The sequence below is a fragment of the Lithobates pipiens genome, unplaced genomic scaffold (assembly GCF_037356315.1).
Source record: "Lithobates pipiens isolate NorthernLeopardFrog02 unplaced genomic scaffold, aLitPip1_a1.2 Scaffold_16, whole genome shotgun sequence".
Lineage (NCBI taxonomy): Eukaryota > Metazoa > Chordata > Amphibia > Anura > Ranidae > Lithobates > Lithobates pipiens.
The window spans coordinates 462,592,454-462,617,029 of NW_027507748.1; the positions used below are offsets into that span (position 1 = coordinate 462,592,454).

Here is a 24,576-nt window from a genome sequence, read left to right on the forward strand (position 1 = left end):
AACAACATGAAAGAGATCAAAGATTACCGAGGTTTGATGTCTTTTTTTTTTTAAGAAAGTAACTAGCTAAATATTAAGGAAATAAAAGAAATGTCACTGTAAAAGTATAATGGTTTTTTTATGCAGACAGCGCTACGACCACTATATGTACTGTGTAACATTAGAAACAACAGAAAATAATGTTCTGTAATTTACATATCTTAAATATATTAAAAATCAAACAACAATTCATGTAATATCTTCAAATAAAGTGTCCCGTGCATAAAAAAAGTGATGTTCTGTAATTTGCATATCATATGTATAATAAAAATCAAACGACTATTTATATAATACCTTCAATTAAATAAAGTGTCCTGTGCATTAAAGTTTTTTTCAAAAAATCCACATCCAAAGTGAAAGAAAGAGCTGAGAATCCCGTCTCTAATCAAGCAAATGACATGCTCCACCTTCAGTGTTGAAACCACCACCAAAATATGCTAAATCACTCACCAGAACTAATGACTGATAATAAAATCAGCATTTATATCTATATGCATTATTCATGGGCACCGGGGATCTTTCCACTAAAAACATTTCATATAATCATTCAACAACGATGAAACTCCATACTCCAAAAACTTTTATAAACAAAAGAGGGAGCTCTGTATAAAACTATAAAAACCTTTTATTTAATAAATCAACTCAATCCACTTACACTGGAATCACACAACCCACTGGACTGTTTTTTTTTTCTTTCTTTTTTTATGCTTGGCTTTGTGTGTGGTTATTTGTTATTTTTTATTTAAATGTTTGCAAGGATTGATTGATAGTCACGTATATTCCTTTTACAATTTTTTTCATATATGAACTAATTAATATCAGCATAAATTGTTGGGCTACACTAATTTTGTTATAATTTATAATGATGACACTTTATTTAGCTGAAGATATTATATGAATGGTCGTTCGATTTTTTCTATATTTATGATATGTAAATTACAGAGCATTATTTTCTGTTGTCTCAACTAGGGATGGGCCAAACTGTTTGCACCAGAACTTTCAAACACACTAAAAGTTTGGACCCGAATAACGAACCCCATTAAAGTCAATGGGACCTGAACATCAAAAGTGCCCATTTGGAAGGCTTATATGCAAGTAATTGGGCATACAATGGTTATAGGGGTCTGCACTGGGGGACATGTATCAATAAAAAAAAAGTTTGTGAAAAATGTAATTTTTAAATGAGCGGGGATTTTTAGATTTCCAATATAGTGCCTGGGGGGCTCCCTTAGTCTACCTGTAAAGTGGCAGATATGTGCCATGTCTAGAATCTGCTGCAGCAATAATTACATTGATAAAGCCAAAGAAAACAACATTTTCCCTGAAAGCTGCCTTTATTTTGCTCAGCAACAGCTAGGGAGCCAGTGTGTATGATGAGACCACAATGTAGTGCACTAGGAAAAATATTGGAGCTTTTTTGGATACATTCTGGTGTCACTTTGACTTTGGATAGAAGTAACAGGTGTGTAAAAATTGGTCTTTGAGTGTTGGTGGCACCTTCCCACCGTAACCCTATAGAGGTAATCTGGATGAAAGCAAGAATTGGCCTTGCTGTGGAAAAATTGCAATGATATGTACCTGTCAAACAGGTGCAGAAAAATTGGTCTTTGGGTGTCGGTGGCACCTTCCAACCATAACCCTATAGTGGTACTCTTGATGAAAGCCAAAAAAATTGCAATGATATGCACCTATCAAACAGGTGCAGAAAACTTGGTCTTTGGGTGTTAATTGTGCCCATTAAACCTATACCAAAAACATTCTTCCAGAGGAAATGATTGAACACCCTCAAATCTAGGTAGCCTCGAAGTCCTGCAGAGATTCCACATCCCAAAAAGACTTAATCAGTGACTTTGGCATCAGAGGCTTCATAGCTAATGATCCAGCACTGATTCATTTTTATAAAAGTCAAATGGTCCATGAAGTCTGTGGACAGTTGTGTTCTATGATCAGTAATGAAACCTCCTGCAGCACTGAATGCCCATCCTGAAAGCACGCTGGATGCAGGGCAGACCAACAACTCAGTAGCATACTGGGCAAGTTCTGGTCAGTGGTCTTTTCTCATGACCCAGTAAGTCAGTGGATCATCAGCTGGAAAGCTCTCCATCTCTGTTTTGGCCCCGAGGTAATCGCCCACCATGTGATCCAGATGCTGCCAATGGGATTTGGAAGCTGATAGCCCCGGGCGGTGAGGACTAAATAAATTCTGAAATGCCTCACTTAGGCGGACGCCTTCTCCAACACTCCTCTCTTGACCAACAGAAGATTCAAAACTATGTTTTCTACAACACTGTAACCTACTGGAGTCAGGAAAAACGTTCAATAAAATCCTCTTTAACGTGTCCTCAAGAGATTTTATCTTCTGCACCCTCTGTGGGGATGGGATGAGTTCTGAGACCTTCACCTTATAACGGTGGTCAAGGAGGGTTGCCAACCAGTAATCATCCTTTTCCTTTATGCCACGCAGGCTTAGAAGCATGAGGTTGCCCATGCTCCCCAAATTTGCAGAGGCTTGAGAAGCAGACTCCTCTGGGTCACTCAGGATGACAGCATCTGGAACTTCCTCCTCCCAGCCACGAACTACTCCCAAGTTGATCCTCCTTCTCATCCTCCTTCCCTCTCTCCTCCTGTGTGTTCTGTGACATAGGAATGATGGTGTCTGGATAAAGTGGCCCTTGAGAGGAAAGGAAGTTCTCCTCTTCCTCCTGCTGCTCTGCCTCCAGTGCCCTGTCCATAATGCTGCAGAGTCTGCTCCAGCAGGAACACAACAGGGATTGTGTCACTGATGCATGCACTGTCACGGCTCACCAACCTTGTGGCCTCCTCAAATGGTGCCAATACAGTGCATGCATCCTTAATTATCTGCCATTGGCGTGGGGAAAAGCTGAGGCAGCTTGAGTCGGTCATTGTGCCGTACTTGCACAGGTACTCATTGACGGCCCTCTGCTGCATGTATAGCCGCTTCAGCATTGCCAAAGTCGAGTTCCACCTGGTGGGCATGTCACAAATCAGGCCGTTTATGGGCAGATATAATTCCTGCTGAATTTCAGCCAACTGAAAACTGGCTGTGTATGACCACCTTAAATGGCTATAGACTCTTCTAGTGAGCTTTAGCACATCTTGCAGTCCTGGGGACATATTTAGAAAACGCTGCACCACCAAATTGAGGACATGTTCTAGGCATGGGACATGTGTCAACTTTCCCCGTCTAAGGGCAGACAGGAGGTTTGAGCCATTATCGCACACCACCATTCCTGGCTCCAGCTGGTGTGGTGTGAACCACCTCAGGGCCTGTCCCTGCAGAGCTTCAAGAATCTCGGTTCCGGGGTGGTTCCTATCCCCTAAACACACCAGCTGAAGCACTGCATGGCACCTTTTAGCTTGACTCATGGAATAGCCCTTTGAACGCTTAGGGGGTACCTGATATTCATAGAACTATTCTGCAGAGACGGGCATGGAGGTGGCAGAGGAGGAGGGGGGGTAGAGCTCACAGGTCTGGCATCATCACCACCAGCTGTATGGAGACATGGGGGCACAACAAGCTACAGCACCAAGCCCTGTCCTGCATCCTTTTGAGTTGCAAGAAGCATTACCCAGTGTGCTGTGAACTAACTATATCGTCCCTGTCCATGCTTGCTGGACCACGTTGTCAGCAGTAATGTGATTTTATGGCTGACTGCCTTGCCCAACGATGCCAGAACATTTCCTTCCACATGATAGTAGAGAGATGGAATGGCCTTACGTGAAAAGTAGTAGCGACTGGGAACCTGCCATTGTGGTACAGCACATTGTGCGAATTCACGGAAGGGGACAGAATCCACCAGGCTGAAAGGCAGAAGTTGGAAAGCCAACAGCTTTGACAAGCTTGCTTTTAGACGCTGGGCATGTGGGTGGCAGGGACTGCATTTTTTTTTTCGGCTGCAGCAAACGGGGCAGAGAAATTTGCTGGATATAGTCTACAGCTGATGGTGTGCTGCTGGCAGATGTGCTTCTAGGACCTGGGACGTGGTGTGGTGTTTGGTGTTTGGTGGTGTTTGGTGCACTTTAATTCAAGTACTTACTACAGACACACTCCACGGATACACTATAATATACTGCAATATAATGCACCAAACATACAGTAACGCACACAGAACTATATGGAGTTAAACTGGCAGTAATGCACACTGAACTATATGGTGTTTAACTGGCAGTAACGCACACAGAACTATATGGCGCTAAACTGGCAGTAACACACACAGAAGTAAATGGCGTTAAACTGGCAGTAATACACACAGAAGAAAATGGCGTTAAACTGTCAGTATGGCAATCAAATAAACGGTGTTCAACCATCACTACACTGACGCTATCTGAACTGTCCCTATTCTAGCCATGCACTAATGTAAAGATTACATTTGTGTATTGGGACACGGTCTGACTACACTACAGTGAAACTATTTGCACTGTCCCTACTCTAGCTGCACACTATGCAAAGTTTGTTGATGGACCTCCTCACTACACTCACACTATCCCTAGACTAATGTTGCGTACACACAGTCGGATTTTCCGATGGAAATGTTGGATGTGAGCTTGTTGGCCAACTGTGTGTATGCTGCATTGAACATTTTCTGTCGGACTTTCTGCCAACAAATGTTGGCTAGCAGGTTCTCAAATTTTCCGCCAACAAAACTTTGTTGTCAGAAAGTCCGATCGTGTGTACACAAGTCCGGGCACAAAAGTTCATGCATGCTGGGAATCACATACGACCAGGAAGCGTGCGGTCTTGTAAAACTAGCGTTCACAATGCAAATATCACATTCGTCAAGCAGCAAATTATGAAATCTCTCAATGCAGCGCATCCTCTTCTTCTTTATAAGGCTATAATAATGAAGTTGCTTTGCTGCTGATATATACACAGAGTTCTGAAAAACTGATTTTTTATTCTTTATAGTGATCTCCTGAATAATATTTGTTTTTGTTGGTTTCTTTTACTCGTGATCTCCAGAATAATCTTTTTTTTTCTAGTGATCTCCATAATTTTGTTTTTCGTTTTGTGTGTCAAGTTACCACAACACCATTATTATCTTGTATTTTTTAATCTCAAAGATACAACTATGTTGGTGTCCCTTGTTAATTTGTCATTGTATTTTTGAAATGTACCTGCCTACTGACAAACAAACTGTCCCTTTAGAAGTAAAACATATAGCCAAGTATTTTTCCAAACAAAAATTTGAAATTTAATAGGGGGAACAAGGTCAATAAAAAAATAAAGAGGAAGGCAACGCTGGAGAAACAGTTGGAATTGGTGAAGCCTTTGTACCCCAGGGCAGACTTCAATTATTTGACCAATAAATTAATAAAATCTAAATTGGTAACCTGAGGAGTCCTTTTAATAGGGAGCACAATACGGTCAAGGACTCCAAGAGATCTGGAGCAGCAGCAGATGAAATATATGTCCTGAGGCTGTGGCCTTACAACAGCCTGAGTTTTTTGGCAGACCACACCAAACCCAGGCCATCACTCTCAACACTTCCTTCCATGCTTCCTTCCATGCTGCTGTGGTGGGTCGGGGGGCTGTTGTGTTGGTGGGGTTGCTGGAGGTGGTGGAGGAGCATGGTCCAACTCACACAGGTGGGTTTTAGTTGTGAGTTCACCCCTCATACCCTTGTTTAGGGCCTTCAAAATAATTTCTTCACAGATTGTGCGTTGGCCCTCCTCCATGTGTTCCAGTTTGCTTGCAGTGACAAGTCCAAATGCCTTATGGCCACCAGAGATCAAGTTAAGTGTCGCATTAACCTGTTTTAATAAAGCAGCCACGGACTCTTGAAGATTCCTTGCCTTTCTGGTCCTTTTGGTTTATGGGTGGAGGGAAGGAACTTGGGATTCCATCAGGCTGCTTGCCACAGTCTCCTCCTGGGTGAGACTTTCCTGTGTATGAAAATAGTACATCGTTTTAGGTTTTTGGTCATCATTCACACACAATTTTGAGCTCATGACTGTTGCAAATTGAATGTTAACAAATAGAAAAGACTATCATTCTGGCCCCAGCATTTTTCATTCTTGTCCCAATAATTTTTGACTATTACTGTCTATTGATATGTAAACCACTTTGTTAAACCAGAAATTAGTGATCAATAACATCTAGTTAACATCATTCAATTTGTGACAAAAAATATGTTCAACAATGCTATACCTTGGTCAAGATGGGCTTCTCCACATCTTCTTCCTGGGGGGAAGGCCCAGGTTGGACTTCAGGAGCCTCAGCTGATGTGTGAATGAAGGAAGTGTTGATAGTGATGGCCTGGGTTCCGTCTGGTCTGACAAAAAAAACACCCTGTCATAGTACTGCAGCCTGTGGACATATACGTCATCTGCTGCTGCTCCGGATCTCATGGAATCATGAACCTTCTTGTGCTCCTTATTATATGTGCTCCTCAGGCTACCAATTTTGGCCTTCAAATAGTTGATGTTTGCCATGGGATACACAGGCTTCACCAATTCCAACAGTTTATCCAGCGCTGCCTTCCTTTTTTGCTTGTTCGAATAGGCCCTGCATTGGACTTACCAGTGACATGGCAGCTCCCTGTAATTGTATATGATGTTGGGCAGGAAGTCAGGGTCTGTGAATTTATCCACCATTTTATCTGGAAGACACAACACAAGAAAAAACCCTAATGTCAGGCTAAACTCTCCTAATCTTGTCCCAATGTAGACCTCAATCTCTAAGCAGTATAAGCCACTGACCACTGATGGCCCAAGTTACAATTGTACCTTCATTTGAACGATCGGCGCTAACGATCCTCCGTCCTCCACTCACAGATCCTACGTATGTCGCCTGCATGTTCTACTTTTTATACACTGCTCATGCATGAAACTCCATCCCTGTCTTTCTTTCTAGTGTATTCCCCGCCTCTTCCCTTTTGAGGTAGTGGGAGGGCACATGGCAGAGACACAGCAGGTGTGTGCTGTTCTCAGCAACGATGAGGAAAGCCTGGAGCAAGGCAGTTCTAGATCCAGGAAGAGATATATGTCCTCAAATATGTCCGTTGAAGAGATGGTGGACATCTTTAAGAGGACAGACTATGATGGAAATCATGGACTATACAGAAACCCAAATGTGAGAAAGGCCAAGATCATGACCACTTTGCACTACAAGTGCAATGCAAGTGCACTTGAAAGTGCGCTTGTAGGGCAAAGTGGATTGTCCTTTCTGTATTAAGGCCCAGTGTGTCAACATGTGCTAGCTCCCATCATGGGGGATCAATGGATGTGTGCAACTCCTTCCTCTCACCTACTTTAGTTTTGAGGAAGGGGTTGCACCCACAAAATGCATACATTGATATCCCATGATGGCAGATAGCACATGTTGACACACTGTGTGTTTTGTGGCTTTAGAAAAATAGAAGTAGGGAAAAGACACACATTTTAGTCATGGGATCATGAGAGAAATGTACATTTTGAGTCACAATTTGCGTGCATCTTCAAAATGTGGCTTTTACAAGGCTGAGATCACCCCATCTGATGAAGGCAAAATCAACACAGCTTTGACATACTAATGTCTCATATGGCATTCACTTTAGCAAAGTTGAACTTTGTAAGTTCCTGAGTTGGGGATGTGTATGTTCTGGTTTCAAACAAATCCACCTATGCAATACAAGTGCATTGCAAGTGCACTTTCAAGTTCACTTGCAGTGCACTTGTAGTGCAAAGTGGATTTACCTCTAGTAAATAACCCCCATTGTGCTGTAAAATTTGCCAAAATCAGGCCATTTTAGGGACTACAAGCAATTAATTCATGGAGTTGAAAAGGATGATTATTTGTATCATTAATGCATTCCATACATTAACAACAAAAAACATTGTGTGTGTGTAGCAGGCCCACAGCACAGCATATTAGTTAGCTGAAGAAGAGATTGTCACCTCATGTATCAAATAAGTTACATGTGCACTATTGAAGAAAACGGCCAAAAATAAAAGGCCATTGGAGAATCTAGGAGACAGATAAGAAAACAAGCAGTAAATTAAATGAAATATGAGTTTAGTTTAAATTTTTTCTTTTTTAAGATCTTCCACATTCTCTGGTAAATCAATTGCCCCCCTGCCCACAAAGTATTCCACATAGCTTTGCCGTACTTGCGGGCGCTTCGGGGAGGCAAGCCAGGACGGACAGTTTCAAGCGCCATCATTGTTTGTGCCGATTAAACGGCCTCAGTTGCAACTGAGGCCAGATAGTCAGCTGCATTCTTCTGTAAGAAATTATGAAGAATGCAGCAGCTCATAATGATATGGTTGAGTTTGTATTCACCATATTGATGGCCATTTGGAAAAGCCGCAACCAGCTGGCCATTATGCCAAAGGCATTCTCGACCACTCTTCTGGCTCTGGCCAGCCGGTAATTAAAAACTCTCTGCTCTGGGGTCAGGGTCCTCATGGGGAACAGCCTTATCAGATGGTCCCCCAGCGCAAAGGCCTCATCTGCCACAAAAACAAACTGGAGGTCCGCCACGTTATCTCCTGGAGGTGGCAAGCCCAAGCTGCAATTCTGGAGACACCTGTAGAATTCCATCTGTATGATAACTCCACCATCTGACATACGGCCATTCTTCCCGACGTCCAGATATAAGAACTCATAATTCGCCGTCCCCACCGCCAACATCACAATACTACTGTACCCCTTGTAATTAAAGTAGTATGACCTCGAGTTAGGGGGTGGGATGATCCGGATATGCTTCCCATCTATCACACCACCGCAGTTGGGAAAGTCCCACTGTTGGTCAAATTGGGAGGTTGGAAGGAAACAAGAAAAACAATGGTACTTGTGCACATAACGTTGCAAGCAGATTAGACACAAACATTCTTAGACAACATAAGTAGAATATTTATTGAAATTAGTATTTAAAGACAAAAGCATAAGGTCCACTTATCAGAATCCTCACTCGCTCTGATGGTCCATTGTAAAAATTTTATGCTGGGGGGATGTTTTGGACAGGTACTCTCTCCACTTCATTGAGAGCTTAAAGTGGTTGTAAACCCTTACAAACCACTTTGACCTACAGGTAAGCCTAGAATAAGGCATACCTGTAGGTCCAAAAAATATCTCCTAAACCTATACGATTTAGGATATATTTACAAAAAGACAGCCACCGCTGTCTATGGCGCATTGCACCGTAGACAGCTGCGCGCAGGCTCACTGGGCAGGCCGCAGATCGTGGCGATATGCCACTCGTGTCGGCTCCCGTGCGCATGCGCGGGAGTGACATCATCGTGGCTCCGGCAAATCACAGCGCCGGAGCAGCGAGACCCATAAGTCACTCCGGGATACGTGGCAGTGGCGAACAGTATACGTGGCAGCGGCGAACAGCTAGTATGCTATGCATACTAGCTCATTTTATGCCTTTGCCTTGCAGGTTGCTTTTTTTTTTTTTCAACTGCCTTTACTTCCTCTTTAATGCATAAATAATGTGTGTTACTTTGGCCAGCCCCTGCTTACTTACACTATTGGCTACCCACTGGACAGGTGAATTTAGGACAACAATAACATTTGGACACATTTTAGGGGGTGTTTAGGGTAAGCACTACAATGAAGCTAACAAAATACATTGTTAAGTGACTAGGCTAGGTATGTATGGGCCCAGGATAGCATGCTGAGGAGGTTAGTGAAGGCAAATATGCATGAAGGACAAAAAAAGGAGCATTAAAAACTTACAGGATGCATGAGGACAAAGAGAACATTCACAGCATATTACAATCATGGTAATTATGGATTGATGAAATAAATACAATACATTAGCAAACATTAAATACATAGAATGTGTTGTTAAAGGATAAAACTTATCTTAATATAGTCCTTCTGCAGGACTTGAATGATGGCAGGTCTCTGGAATAATGATTCCCAGAGCCTGGGGGGAGTTCCCAGACGTGAACTTGATATCCTGGAGACTCCTTTCCGTCGCCCAGTACCGCAAGGAGGTGACGAGCCTTTGTTCAGGAATGATGACTTGCCGCACGCAAGTGTCCTGCTTCATAATATAAGGGGACAGCAAAGCCAACAGACGGTGAAAGATGGGGTCAGTCATCCGGAGATAATTCCTGAAATCATCAGGATTATTCTCCTGTTCTCTTGGAGCTTCCGCAACAAAGGCATGTGAGAGAATTGGTCACGATTAAGAAACCAATTCTTGGTCCAAGAACTCCTCCCCCTGTTCATGGACTGGACTTGGGTCAAAGCAATAATTCCAACACCAAACCCAACAACAGCACAAACTTTATGACAAGTACGTAACTGCAACATGGCTAGAAAACAAACGGCTGCTCAGAACGAACTGACAGAACGCAGTGAAAAATCAGAAAGGACCTGAGAAGAACAAGATAAAAATCAGAAACGAGAGGACAAGAAAGCACTGAAAATTAGCAATGAACTATAAACAGAATGCACTGAAAGACAGGAATGGATTGACCACACGCACTGAAGAACAGATATGAACTGACAAGCACAAACTGAAAAGCAGAAATGAACAGAAAAGCATGAGGCTGAAAAGCATGAACCGTCTCTCACCAAACTTCTACTAACATGAGATGAACACGAGATTAGCAGAAGGAGCCCAAAGGGTGGCACACTGGCTATTACACTTCCTTTTTATCTGCTCGTCATACGTGTTGTATGTCACCACGTTCCCATGTTCGTAATTGGCACAAGTTTTTAAACTTAACCAGCCTTTAAAATGGACAGTGCCAGTCAGTAGAATAGTGGACGGTGTGTGGATAGTGTCCGTAGGGTAGTGGGTGATGTCAGTAGGGCAGTGGATGGTGTCAGTAGGGGAGAGGACAGTGTAAGTGGGCAGTGGATGGTGTCAGTAGGGCAGAGGTTGGTGTCAATTAGTAAATAAGCAGACGGTGTCAGCCAGTAAAGCAGTGGACGGTGTCACTAGAGCAGTGAACTTTGTCAGTAGTGCAAAGAATGGTGTCGGTAAAGCAGCAGATGGTGTCAGCAGGGCAGAGGTTGTGTCAGATGGGCAGTGAATGGTGTCAGTAGTTGTTTAGTTATTTTTTATTTTTTAGCCTCGCTGTGCCCATTTGCAGCCTCACTGTACCCACCTTTATCATCAATGCCCATCTGCAACTTTATTGTGTCAATCTGCAGCCTGATTGTGCCCATCTGCAGCTTCACTGTGCCCATCTGCAGCCTCACTGTGCCCATCTGCAGCTGTACCTGTGATAACTAAAATAGCGTGTTTCTCCCACTGTGTCATGCAGTCTGTTCGCCGGCCGTCCATTTTAACAAAGCCCTGTCCCCTCCTTATCCATGATAGATGGAACACTGATACAGTTTCCAAGAATTGTATCAGTGTTCTGTCTATCACGGACAAGGAGGAGGCGGGGCTTTGTTACAATGGATGGCAGCACAGACTGTATGATACAGCAGGAGACACCTGCTGTTTTAGTTATCAAAGGTACAGCTGCAGATGGGCATGACAGCAGGAGACGCCCACTGTTTTAGTAATCACAGGTACAGCTGCAGATAGGCACCCTCACTCGAGTATAAGCCGGGGGGGGTTCAGCCTAAAAAATATGCTGAAAAACTCGGCTTATATTCGAGTATATACAGTATTATTTTAGCGGGTCTGTTGGGGGGGCTTTGGTGAAATATCAGAAACTCGATTGAGGACACAATACTCAATCTCTATCTCTGCAGCCTCGGCTGCACAGTAAGAATGAATAGCAAGAGCTACCGGTTCATTCACAAACTGAAGTACAGTAAACACAGTTTACTATGCTTCCTTTATGAATGAACACAGTGAGTGCACTACGTACTTACTGTGTTCATTCATAAAAGGAAGGGGCTGGTAAATTACATATGTACTGTACACCTCCCCTGCTCCCTGCTCTCCATTCTGAAACGATCACCAGCAGAATCCAGCAGGATGGAAAGGAGAGAAAGCCAGCAGTGTTGTGCGGGGGGAGGGACCAGAGAAGCACACGGGGGGCCCAGACAGCAGAAGGCAGGGGAAGCTGGGTAGGAGGGATGGCATTTACTGAAACTGATCCCCTGTATTTTCCTCCTGCAGCAGCTGAATTCTGGTGGGAATGAGATAAGGAGAAGCAGCTTCTGTCCAGGTTCTGGGAGTTGGAAAGGAAGGCACACAATTTACCTGTCACCTCGCTGCGATCGGCGGGTAGATCACAATTGACGGGTTGCTGACCCCCGGTGTAAAGTTTATCACTGTTTCATTTGTGGGCTCCTTGAGGGTAGGGATGTGTGATGTGAGTGTGAAATGTACAGGGATAGGGGCAATTGTTGAACTGGATGGACTGGTGTCTTTATTCAACCTTACTAACTATGAAACTATGAAACTATTTGATTATGTGTTTTTCACCATTTATCCCAGTAACAAAGTGTCTACAGCTTTAGTGAATATTCAGGGTCAAATACTAAATGCATAGCAGACACACATTGAACAAGTTCCTACACAGCAATGTTTAAAATACTGCATATCTACAGTCAAAATATGTTTCATATTGGATAGAGGAGAGAGTCAATCCCACTGTAATTTTTTTTTTGCCATCTGTGTGTGTGCTTTTGTTTCCTGTAGACTCAACAGGAAGTATGGTAAGAGGTTATATTTCCAATGTGAGGGAAATCCCTGCCTAGATATTTTTTATGAGAACAAGTGGTGCCCATTTGAAATTTTCCAACCCATTACTATTCTGGTAGCAACTCAAAATTGTGGTATAGCCTAAATTTTATTCCTGGTATCATTGGTGAATACGACAATCAGAGCGAGTACAGCTCCCTAACAGAGAAATAAGCAATATATACCTCACAGTCGTTCAAACCCCTCACCACTCTATCTGAAAAAACAAAAACTTTGCCTTTAGCTATACTTTAAATATGTGTAGCCCAAAAAAGCACACAGAGAAAGAGGCATGCTCTTTCTCAATGAAATATCCTTCCCATATTCTGAACAGCAATATTTAAAAACTTGGGAAAGGGGCATGCTCTTTCTCCCTGAAACATCCTTCCCATATTCTGAACAGCAATATTTAAAAACTTAGTAACATATTAATTCCTTTATTTCTTTTTAGTCTGCTTTATCCAAAAATAGTTTTCAATTACAGTGCAATTATACACACAGGTGCATTTTTTAAGTCTTTTGTATTTTAGGTCCTCATAAGACTTTATGTAAAAACCCCACAAAAAAACTCTGACTACCGCTATACAATAATGTATTACCAAAAAAAAATCCTCACGAAAACATCCCATTAAGATTATGCAGTCAGGAAACAGGAAGAACCAATCAGTAAAAGAACAGCTGGCACCCTCCTGTGCAGAAGTGTGCCCTGCTAAATACTATTATACTAGGAGTCGCTTGTAACCTCCAACATTAAACAGGATCTGTCAGATAGGAGCTGGAAAATGAGACCACAGTCGGCAAGGGATAACTCAAAAAGAATAATTGAAAGTTGCAACATTGCCAAGTCCTTAATCATTGGTTCAGATGGCGATGGGGGTGGCAAATTCTTGATGCACAAATATTGTCTTAAAACAGACCCAAACTAATGCAGCCTAATCTCTACTATTAAACCATTTATTTAATATGTATGCCTTAATACATGGTTCTTACCATGCACTAACCTTTGCTAATGCAATGCAGCAAAAGTAATCCATCAAGATTTCCCAGCCATTTCCAACCCACTGGAGCCACAGTGAGGTCCTTCTGGCTTTGGGATACCAACCATTGATGCTGTAACTTAAACAAAATTATACATTCCTGGCACCCCCTGAGCCTGCATCTTCCCATGTATCCCATTAAATGTTTAATACATTTAACATGGTTCTAAAGTCAAACATTTTTTTACCTTAATGTATTCTCTACATTAAATTAAAAAATTTCCCAGTAGCAGTATGCCACCCTCCTTCTCCAGCCAGGATACTTACACAAGTCCTCACGTGATCCTGCACTGTGCCCATCTGTAGCAGCTCTTTCCTCTCTCTGTGCATTCACAGAGGCAACAGCAGGATCCATTGAATCCTGCTGCTGTCAATCAAATCCATTGAGCAGGGAGTGGGGGGTGGGGCTGAGCCTTGTTGTGCATGTGTGTGTCTATGAATGCACACAGCCTGACTCAAGAGCAAGCCTGCATGTCTGTCCCCTTAGCAAGACACAGAAGAGGAAGAGCAGAGAGTGCAAGTGAGGGACCCCAGAAGAGGTGGTTCAGGGCCATACAGTGCAATACCATTGCAAAGAGAAAATATAATGGGGTTGATTTACTAAAGGTAAATCCACTTTGCACTACAAGTGCACTTGGAAGTGCAGTCCCTGTAGATCTGAGGGGAAGATCTGAAATGAGGGAAAGCTCTGCTGATTTTATCATCCAATCATGTGCCAGCTAAAATGCTGTTTTTTATTTTCCTTGCATGTCTCCCTCGGATCTACAGTGACTGCACTTCCAAGTGCAGTTTCAGTGCAATTTCAAGTGCACTTGTAGTACAAAGTGGAGTTGCCTTTAGTAAATAACCCCCAATGTGTTTTTTATTCTAGTTAAAACATGCTATCTTTTAGAACCACTTAAAAATATTGCTAAAAGATGTTGTTTTCAAACCCTTACATTTAATACATTTAAGTTGGGCAACATGAAAGAAGGCCCTTTCCTTGCCAGTATGATTTACAAAAGTAGGGCAGAGAAACTGTATAAAGATGCACCATTTGATACAGTCAGGATTCCTGAGAAATTATCTTACAGTCAGGGTATTCAGACATTTATGAAAGATGCTTTCCTGTGAAGGTAAGACTTGTCTGCACAGGTCAAGGGGGAGAAGAGAGATGTCAATTTTCCAAGGCTTTTTCAAAATCCGTTGCATTGCTTTGGATATTTACATTCACTGAGAATTGGTTGAATTCCACTGTGTGACATGTAAAGTATATTTAAAACATCTGTTGGGAATGTGACTGGCATTTGAGTTTAAAAAGCAATAGTAAATATAATATTGTATATAAGAAACAAGGTTAATTGAAATAGAACAAATTTTACATAATATTTTTTTTTAAAACTGACTGGGGTGCGACAACAAGTGTTGATAAATGGACAGGTTGAGTTTTATGATACAGACACTGGAGAGCAATTTAGCTTCTAAAATATAAAGCAGGTTAAATATTACAGACCTTAGCATGTAGGTTGGCTTACAACAAAAAAAAAACATTGATCCTCCTGCTCAACCTTATGTTAGTATATTTTAATATTATTTATTTACACATGCATCATATATGTATGCCATGAGTACAGAAATCAAATCAATAATGTACAGTCAGATTGAGGATTTTTACACAATTGTAAAATTAAGGTAATCTATTGTTATTGAAATAAAGTAAAGTACCATATTGCGTGAAAATACAAAGCACACAATTTCATATGGGTAGCTGGAGACTGTCTGCATAATATTTACAGTTGTATATAATGAAAAGAGAAATACCTGGAAGAAAAAATCCAGAACTGTTGTGTGGTTTCCAGGACAATACATGGTTTCCATGGAAACTCCCTCTTGTGCACATTCAGTTTGTTCTTGCAGGAAAAGCAGTTCATTCATATACTGGTGTATTTTTTCATTGGCCAGATTAATGCACAGCTGTTGATATAAATGAAAAAAATTCAAGTAACAAAATTACTAAATAAAATATTATTTTTTTCATTTTACGTGCGTGTGTGCATGTGTTGGTGTGGTTGTATATGCTTTAGACCATTTTATCTATATAGTGTTAACTAATTATTTTATTACTTAATTATGTAACTTTTTCCTAGATTATTGGGGTATAAAAATGTGTGTAGGACTACATCATTCGTAACCTCTAACGAGCAGGGCCCCCTGATCCCTCCTGTATTGATTTGTATTGTAAGTGTACTGTCTGCCCTCATATTGTAAAGTGCTGCGCAAACTGTTGGCGCTATATAAATCCTGAATAATAATAATAATAATAATAATTAATGATAAAGTATATCTTGGTCTGATACAGTCTTCCGACCTCCTGATTTTTTCAGTTATGACACATGCTCCTGATGTTATGGACTGGTGATCATCTGCTTTAAAATAAAGATGTGGATGTCAAAGTTAAGTGTTTTGTGACCAGTTCTCTGTTTGTTGAAATTGCTTATGTAACATACAATATGTATAGAGAAAGAGAAAGAGAGAGCAACAAGTATTGTAGGTACTCAAGGAGCTTCTACAAGTGAACAAGATGTAATAGCTTTATTGCACTGAAATTTGTCAAGTCACAGACTGTATTTCTTAAGGCAAGAAGTAGAAAACACAATGCCACATACGACACCACAAGGGCTAACAAATGTATAAACAGTGAACATGACATAATGCATACTACAGAGCAGATGTCCCAATGTACTATAAAAAAAGGCAAAAACACTTACCACACAGAGGGGGCATATATTCCAGCTAGCCACCCAGCATAAATTGTGCTGGCAGCCAGAAACATAGTAAATCAGAACAAGGTTTTGATGAAAATATAAAACATATGTTTTACATAAGATAAAACAAATACAAAAAAGTGGAAATAGTACAGTGACTCCCTTGCAAGGTACCCTCCCAATGAAATGCGGCCTGGTGAGGTTCAAGATCAGGGGGGTGCAAACTGACTGTTCCTTATTTTTTATGGTTAGCCAGGCTGCATGCCTGAATAAGGGTATTTTATTGTTTATTAGACAGAACCCACACTGTGGAATAACCCCTTCATGGTGTTACCTCCCAGTCCTTTAAGAGTTTCTAAATGCAGAAAGGGGAAGGCAGACGTTCAGGTCATGTGACCGCTATGATTGGCTGTCACATCAGTCACCTGATTGGAAAGTTCCTGATTCGCAAGTGTGCATCAGGAGTTTTCCAGTCACCGGTGGTGACTGTGCTGGGATTGCTCTCTCAGCACAGAAAAGTGTTTACATAGCCAAAAAGATGCAGCCTCTCACCATTAAAACCAACCCACCAAAAGGCTGCATCTCTGCATCTCTGCACCACGTAAGTGCGAAGAGGTTAAATGGGTCAGTACATGAGATAAGCCCTAAAAATTCATAAAATAAATATTATCCAGACATGCGGTCTGGCTGGTCAGGAAAACTGGGTCAGCAATTGTACACCACACCTCCTGAACCATATCAGGCTACCTTCAACACTGGCAAAATACCTTGCTGGGGGGGGGGGGGGTGTAAAAAGCTTCCATCCCTTGCAAGACATCTTGTGGCCATGTTAATAAAATAAGATATGTGGGGTTTTGTGGGGGCCTTAATGGAATCTGTATACACCCTTTAGAATAAGAGGGCCCTAAGATACCTATCCCCATATGGATGTACAATATATGGGGTACACAGAAACCCTTGTTCCTTATTCAAAAATAAAATGTAAATAAGAAAAAAAAACACCCATGACATGAAAAGTCCTTCATTAGATAAAAAACAACAATAAACAATGTTCCTCAATGTAAATCCAAGTGCAATCATTTTGTCCAGTGGTGGAGATCAAAGTCAATCCTGATGAGCAATGCCCAATGATATTGACTCACCGACGCAATGACAAACATGCCTGACATGCCTGATAGTGTTTGCCTGCCACTCAAATATGGTCATGACCAGTATATCCAACCAGTTTGTTTACAAAGAGAAGATGGATAAGGATCTGTAATTTTGAGAAGGTAGCTCTACTGCTGCAAAATAACACATCTCCTAGTTTGTTTATAAAAAGAAGCCAGCCAGGGATCTTTAGTGGTACCATTGATAATGACAGATCCCCGCATGCTGATTACAAGAATGCATTTTTCAAGGAGTACATCCAGCTGCATCCAACTTCCTGGGCGGGTTTAAGGTATCCCTAAAGAATGCTATTTAAAGAATTAGCGTATTTTTCATCTTTAAGCCACAAAAAGACCCTCTCCCTGCTGAATGGTATTTTTTTTTAAAGTTTGCATTGGTACAAGATCCTCAGTTTTGTTAAATTATAGGTGTATGTTTCTAAAGAATAATTATCACTACCTTCTAAAAATCGAAATCCATGTAGCGCTTGGTTATGCTTTGATTTGAGGCCCTGTTGTGTGTTTACTTTTTAATTCTGTTTGTGATGGCTGTAGACCCAGGCTAAAATTAAATTTGAGAGTATGTGGCAGCTGCAGCCAGTGCTGTAGCTACCAACCTTTTCCTTTACAGATGTGATATGCCACTTCTCCCCTCATCTAATGTGACAGAATCATTTGTATAACTTTATAGAGAGTCTGCAGAGCAAGTTATACAAACTTTACTGTCATAATCAATGCTGGGCGGGCTGTGTGATCAACAGCTGCTTATAATCATTTGATGTCCTCTGTTGCCAAAGTAGATCTTCTGCCACAGTCAGTGCAGTCTACGTTTGAAATAGCAGCTGATCACACAACCCTGCCAGTGCTGCCTTTGGCAGTATAGTTTGTATAACTTCTTCAGCATCACAGTTGCCTGGACTTGGGGAAGTTACATAAACTATTCGCACTTGCAGGGATGTGTAATCAGTGCTGCTTGTAAACATAGGCTGGGCTGGCTGTGTCAAACTAGTTTGTATTTATGTTTTCCATTGCAGGTAAACTTTTTTTGTTAATCACCATTATTGTGGCAAATTCACTTTAGGTTTGTCAGAGTGATGTATTGTAACAGATGTATTACTGGCCTGAGGAAGACAAGCTTAAAACCATTGCCAAAAGGAATGTTGTGCTAAACTACATTTTGCTGAAAACACAGATTAATACATTTTCACTGTGAACCCATTTGGATCACTTGTATATACTGGACCACTGGGCCTTTTTTTTTTTCTAAAGTAAACATTGTGCTCATTGTGTTATCATCAACCACCTTATCAAATCCATATTGCATCTGTGCTACAGAAACATTGCACCATTCTCCGCCAGCCAGCAGGGGGAGAGCTAAAGCCAAACCAGCCAATAGACTTCTATGCAGAATGCTAAGGCTCCTGGGAGTTGTAATTTGAGATGGCAGGGAGGGAGTTAGATCATCTCTGTCAGAATATTCACCTGCCAGAAGAACATACCAGCAGAGATCCATGAGACAGGGAGTAAGGACACCTGGGGGCAGCACAGAACCTCCTACATCACAGCACCTGCACTTTTGCACCAGGGAGACTGCTGATCACCAGAGCCATTTGGGGGGAGACTGAGGAGGCACCCACGTCTACAGCAAGAGGTCAGAGTAGCATCTGAACCTTTACCCCATCTGAACCACATCTACGCATCTGTGCCAAGAATATATTGTACCAATAATGCAGGTTAACTGGGACTTTCATTAAGTTCACTGACTCTCTTAAAGTGCCTCAACGATAGCCGGCCAAAGAGCATCTTAAAGTACTGCCCTACCATAAATATTATTCTGCAAGCCCCCTTTGTTCCTCTGCCCCCTCTGCTACCATCCACATTTTTGTTTTTTTGGACTGTGCATTCCTAGTTCATCTAGGACTAGCCTCATCGCTATAATTGCACTCTGTCAGTGTAGTCCAGCACTCAGTAGATTAAACTTTACTACTGCTCACTGTTGCATTTGAGGTGGCCTTGGTACTGTTTATGCTGATCTGGGCACCAAATGTCATCTTACCTATTCCCTGCTGTTAGTCACCCTGTATGCTAAATTGTGTTATTATCACTATTAATCATAATATATTAATTTTAATATATAATTTCTAATATAAATATATAATATATATAATATATAATAATTTTATGCTCACCTAGTTACCAACCATATTGAGTGAAAATATATTCAGTTTGCCTTCACTACCTGATTTGGTGTCTGTTCTCGGTGATATGCCAATACATTTTGGTACTAAGTGTTATTTTCAGTGAATTCCTGTGATAGTGTACATTTGTACACTTAATATGGTGTGTTGGAGGGGCTGAGGTTCTTGAGAGGACCCATCCTATCCAGCAGCTCCTACAGGGGCAGCAAGATTATATATATATATATATATATATATATATATATATATATATATATACACCGTATATAGAAATATATACAGTGGTGTGAAAAAGTGTTTGCCCCCTTCCTCATTTCCTGTTCCTTTGCATGTTTGTCACACTTAAGTGTTTCGGAACATCAAACCAATTTAAACAATAGTCAAGGACAACACAAGTAAACACAAAATGCAATTTGTAAATGAAGGTGTTTATTATTAAAGGTGAAAAAAAATCCAAACCATCATGGCCCTGTGTGAAAAAGTGATTGCCCCCCTTGTTAAAACATACTATAACTGTGGTTGTCCACACTTGAGTTCAATTTCTCTAGCCACACCCAGGCCTGATTATTGCCACACCTGTTCACAATCAAGGCATCACTTAAATAGGAGCTGCTTGACACAGTAAGGTCCACCAGAAGATCCTTAAAAGCTACACATCATGCCGAGACCCAAAGAAATTCAGGAACAATTGAGAAAGAAAGTAATTGAGATCTATCAGTCTGGAAAGGGTTATAAAGCCATTTCCAAAGCTTTGGGAATCCAGCGAACCACAGTGAGAGCCATTATCCACAAATGGCGAAGACATGGAACAGTGGTGAACCTTCCCAGGAGTGGCCGGCCGCCCAAAATTACCCCAAGAGCGCAGCGACGACTCATCCAAGAGGTCACAAAAGACCCCACAACAACGTCCAAGGAACTGCAGGACTCACTTGCCTCAGTTAAGGTCAGCGTTCATGCCTCCACCATCAGGAAAAGACTGGGCAAAAATGGCCTGCATGGCAGAGTTCCAAGGAGAAAACCACTGCTGAGCAAAAAGAACATCAAAGCTCGTCTCAATTTCTCCACAACACATCTTGATGATCCCCAAGACTTTTGGGACAACATTCTGTGGACCGATGAGACAAAAGTGGAACTCTTTGGAAGGTGTGTGTCCAAGTATATCTGGCGTAGAAGGAACACTGCATTTAAGAAAAAGAACATTATACCAACAGTAAAATATGGTGGTGGTAGTGTGATGGTCTGGGGCTGTTTTGCTGCTTCAGGACCTGGAAGACTTGCCGTGATAAAAGGAACTATGAATTCTGCTGTCTACCAAGAGATCCTGAAGGAGAATGTTCGACCATCTGTTCGTGTACTCAAGCTGAAACGAACTTGGGTTCTGCAGCAGGACAATGATCCTAAACACACCAGCAAGTCCACCACCGAATGGCTGAAGAAAAACAAAATGAAGACTTTGGAGTGGCCTAGCCAAAGTCCTGACCTGAATCCTATTGAGATGTTGTGGTATGACCTTAAAAAGGCCGTTAATGCTCGAAAACCCTCTAATGTAACTGAATTAGGACAATTCTGCAAAGATGAGTGGGCCAAAATTCCTCCAGGACGCTGTAAAAGCCTCATTGCACGTTATCGCAAACGCTTGGTTGCAGTTGTTGCTGCTAAGTGTGGCCCAACCAGTTATTAGGTTTAGGGGGCAATCACTTTTTCACACAGGGCCATGATGGTTTGGATTTTTTTTCACCTTTAATAATAAACACCTTCATTTACAAATTGCATTTTGTGTTTACTTGTGTTGTCCTTGGCTATTGTTTAAATTGGTTTGATGTTCCGAAACACTTAAGTGTGACAAACATGCAAAGGAACAGGAAATGAGGAAGGGGGCAAACACTTTTTCACACCACTGTAAACAGTATCTCACAAAAGTGAGTACACCCCTCACATTTTTATTATATCTTTTCATGTGACAACACTGAAGAAATTAAACTTTGCTACAATGTAAAGTAGTGAGTGTACAGCTTGTATAACAGTGTAAATTTTCTGTCCCCTCAAAATAACTCAACATACAGCCATTAATGTCTAAACCGCTGGCAACAAAAGTGAGTACACCCATAAGTGAAAATGTCCACATTAGACCCAAAGTGTCAATATTTTGTGTAGCCACCATTATTTTCCAGCACTGTCTTAACCCTTTTGGGCATGGAGTTCACCAGAGCTCCACTGGAGTCCTCTTCCACTCCTCCATGACGACATTATGGAGCTGCTGGATGTTATAGACCTTGCGCCCCTCCACCTTTCATTTGAGGATGGCCCACAGATGCCCAATAGGGTTTAGGTCTGGAGACATGCTTGGCCAGTCTATCACCTTTACCCTAAGCTTCTTTAGAAAGGCAGTGGTCGCCCTGGAGGTGTGTTTGGGGTTGTTTTAAATGTTGGAATACTGCCCTGCGGCCCAGTATCCTAAGGGAGGGGATCATGCTCTGCTTCAGTATGTCACAGTACATGTTGGAATTCATGGTTCCTTCAATAAACTGTAGCTCCCCAGTGCCAGCAGCCCTCATGCAGCCCCAGACCATGACACTCCCACCACCATGCTTGACTGTTGGCAAGACACACTTGTCTTTGTACTCCTCACCTGGTTGCTGCCACACACGCTTGACACCATCTGAACCGAATAAGTTTTTCTTGGTCTCATCAGACCACAGGACATGGTTCCAGTAATCCATGTCCTTAGTCTGCTTGTCTTAAGCAAACGGCTTTCTTGCGCATCATCTTTAGAAGAGGCTTCCTTCTGGGACGACAGCCATGCAGACCAATTTGATGCAGTGTGTGGCGTATGGTCTGAGCACTGACAGGCTGACCCCCCATTCCTTCAACCTCTGCAGCAATGCTGGCAGCACTCATACGTCCATTTCCCAAAAACAACCTCTGGATATGACGCTGAGCACATGCACTCAACTTCTTTGGTCGACCATGGCGAGGCCTGTTCTGAGTGGAACCTGTCCTGTTAAACAGCTGCATGGTCTTGGCCACCGTGCTGCAGCTCAGTTTCAGGGTCTTGCCAATCCTTATATATATATATATATATATATATATATATATATATATATATATTAGCAATAGTGTATCTAATTCAGTGATGGTATATCACTGAAAATACATTATAGCTTCCCTTTAGGTGCAGAAACCTCAACAACCATATAGCTACACAGAGCAGACCACTGTATGTGGCACCGGACTCTTCCACAATCAAATATCCTTAAAGTTGCCATATACAATCTGATAAGAGCTTATTAATGCATCCCTCCTCTGCAGAAAATGCATGTCTTCTTTTCAAAATTCCTAGTAATCTATTCAGGTATCCTTGAGCAAAATGAAAAGCTCCTTATTAACTATGAAAAGCCAGAGTTGTAGCTTACACAGGGCCAATGATGTTACAGTAATAATAGGTCCAGTCGCCTACTACTCCATGTCACCTATTTTCTTCAGTTCCTGGCAATGAACTGTGTAACAGGAGAGTGAAGAAGTTCAATCTGTGCTGTTGGAGTCAAGGAGAGATATACCTATAGCTTTAACCTGAATGGGCAAAGCACAGGCTAACTACAATGGTAGGGGAGACAAGACTTTATTTGGGGCAGTATTTTGTGTTCTCCAAAATTATAGAATAATTTACGGTAACTTCTGACACCAGTAGTTTGGCTTAATCCTTTAATAAATAGAAATACATTAAATACATTTATTTAAATAAAACACACTTACTTGTTCAAATGAATTTTTTTGAAATTCTTCAAAACCAAACATGTCCAACATTCCAATTGTAAGGGGTGGATAGCTAAAATGTAAAAATAAAAAAGTTATCTGACAACAATATGCAGAAATAATTGTTATATTTAGGGGGACTTAAATAATAATAGAGCTGCCAAGAATGAGTTGCTCAACGGGTCAAAGCAAAATAAACTGAAAGATCACTGTAGCAACACAAAGGATGTTGGTGCACCAATCTCCCTCACTGTGCTATTGTATTCTGCCCCCCCCCCCCCACCCCCCACAGCAGAAAACACTGGTCAGCGTTCGCAGCCATTGGCTGATTTTCCAGCATGTCCCTCTGACAAAAGCTGGTCGGTCAGACAGATTGCTGACACACTGACTGAACCAGCCAATTTTTGTGTACCCAGCTTAAGTGTTCAAAATGTTAGACTTCACTGTCTGTATACTTGTTCTACGGTTGTAACTCACTACGTATTGTATTGAATTTAAAATATGGATGATGGTTAACCAACTTACCTCAACAGTCTTTTAGGGATGGATAAATAAAAAGGAATAAAGGGTTAAAATATTTTTCTTTCAAAAGAAATTGTGCTTGATCCTGCACTGGTCACATGAAGCAAGGCCTAGATGTATGGTCATAATATCCTATGCCCCAAGATATGCGATCATCAGCCAATGTATTAAATATTTTCTCCAGGAAGGAATTTCAACCATTTTATTACTTGATATTTATATATATCAGTAGAGCTTTTAATATAACTTTATTATTAACATTTGTGTATAGCATAACTTGTACAACTTGAATTGTAAACCACAAAGCTGAATATCTTCAAATAAAACCAAAATATTGAATATCTCTAGCTAATATATTTTCAAGTCATAGAAGACTTTTTGAAACGGAAGGGCAAAGATCTCTACATTTTTATTTTATTCACAGGATTAATATCAAGAATAAAAGGATATTACTTTTTACATATAACTGCTACAACATTCTATTGAAAGAAAAAACAAATCTGAATTTTTATTTGATGCATCATGAA

General features: G+C 41.3%; 1 protein-coding gene across 3 annotated transcripts in view; it reads right to left on the reverse strand.

The window, feature by feature from the left end:
- The window catches only part of MYO16 (myosin XVI), a 555,564-nt gene that overhangs the window by 135,164 nt on the left and 395,824 nt on the right, over positions 1-24,576 (reverse strand). For all 3 annotated transcript variants that reach the window (XM_077482903.1, XM_077482902.1, XM_077482901.1), the window contains exons 21-22: positions 23,528-23,600; positions 15,485-15,637 (exon numbers count right to left, since the gene is read on the reverse strand). In XM_077482903.1, the coding sequence (XP_077339029.1) occupies positions 15,485-15,637; positions 23,528-23,600 (226 nt within the window). The remainder of the gene's footprint in view (positions 1-15,484; positions 15,638-23,527; positions 23,601-24,576) is intronic.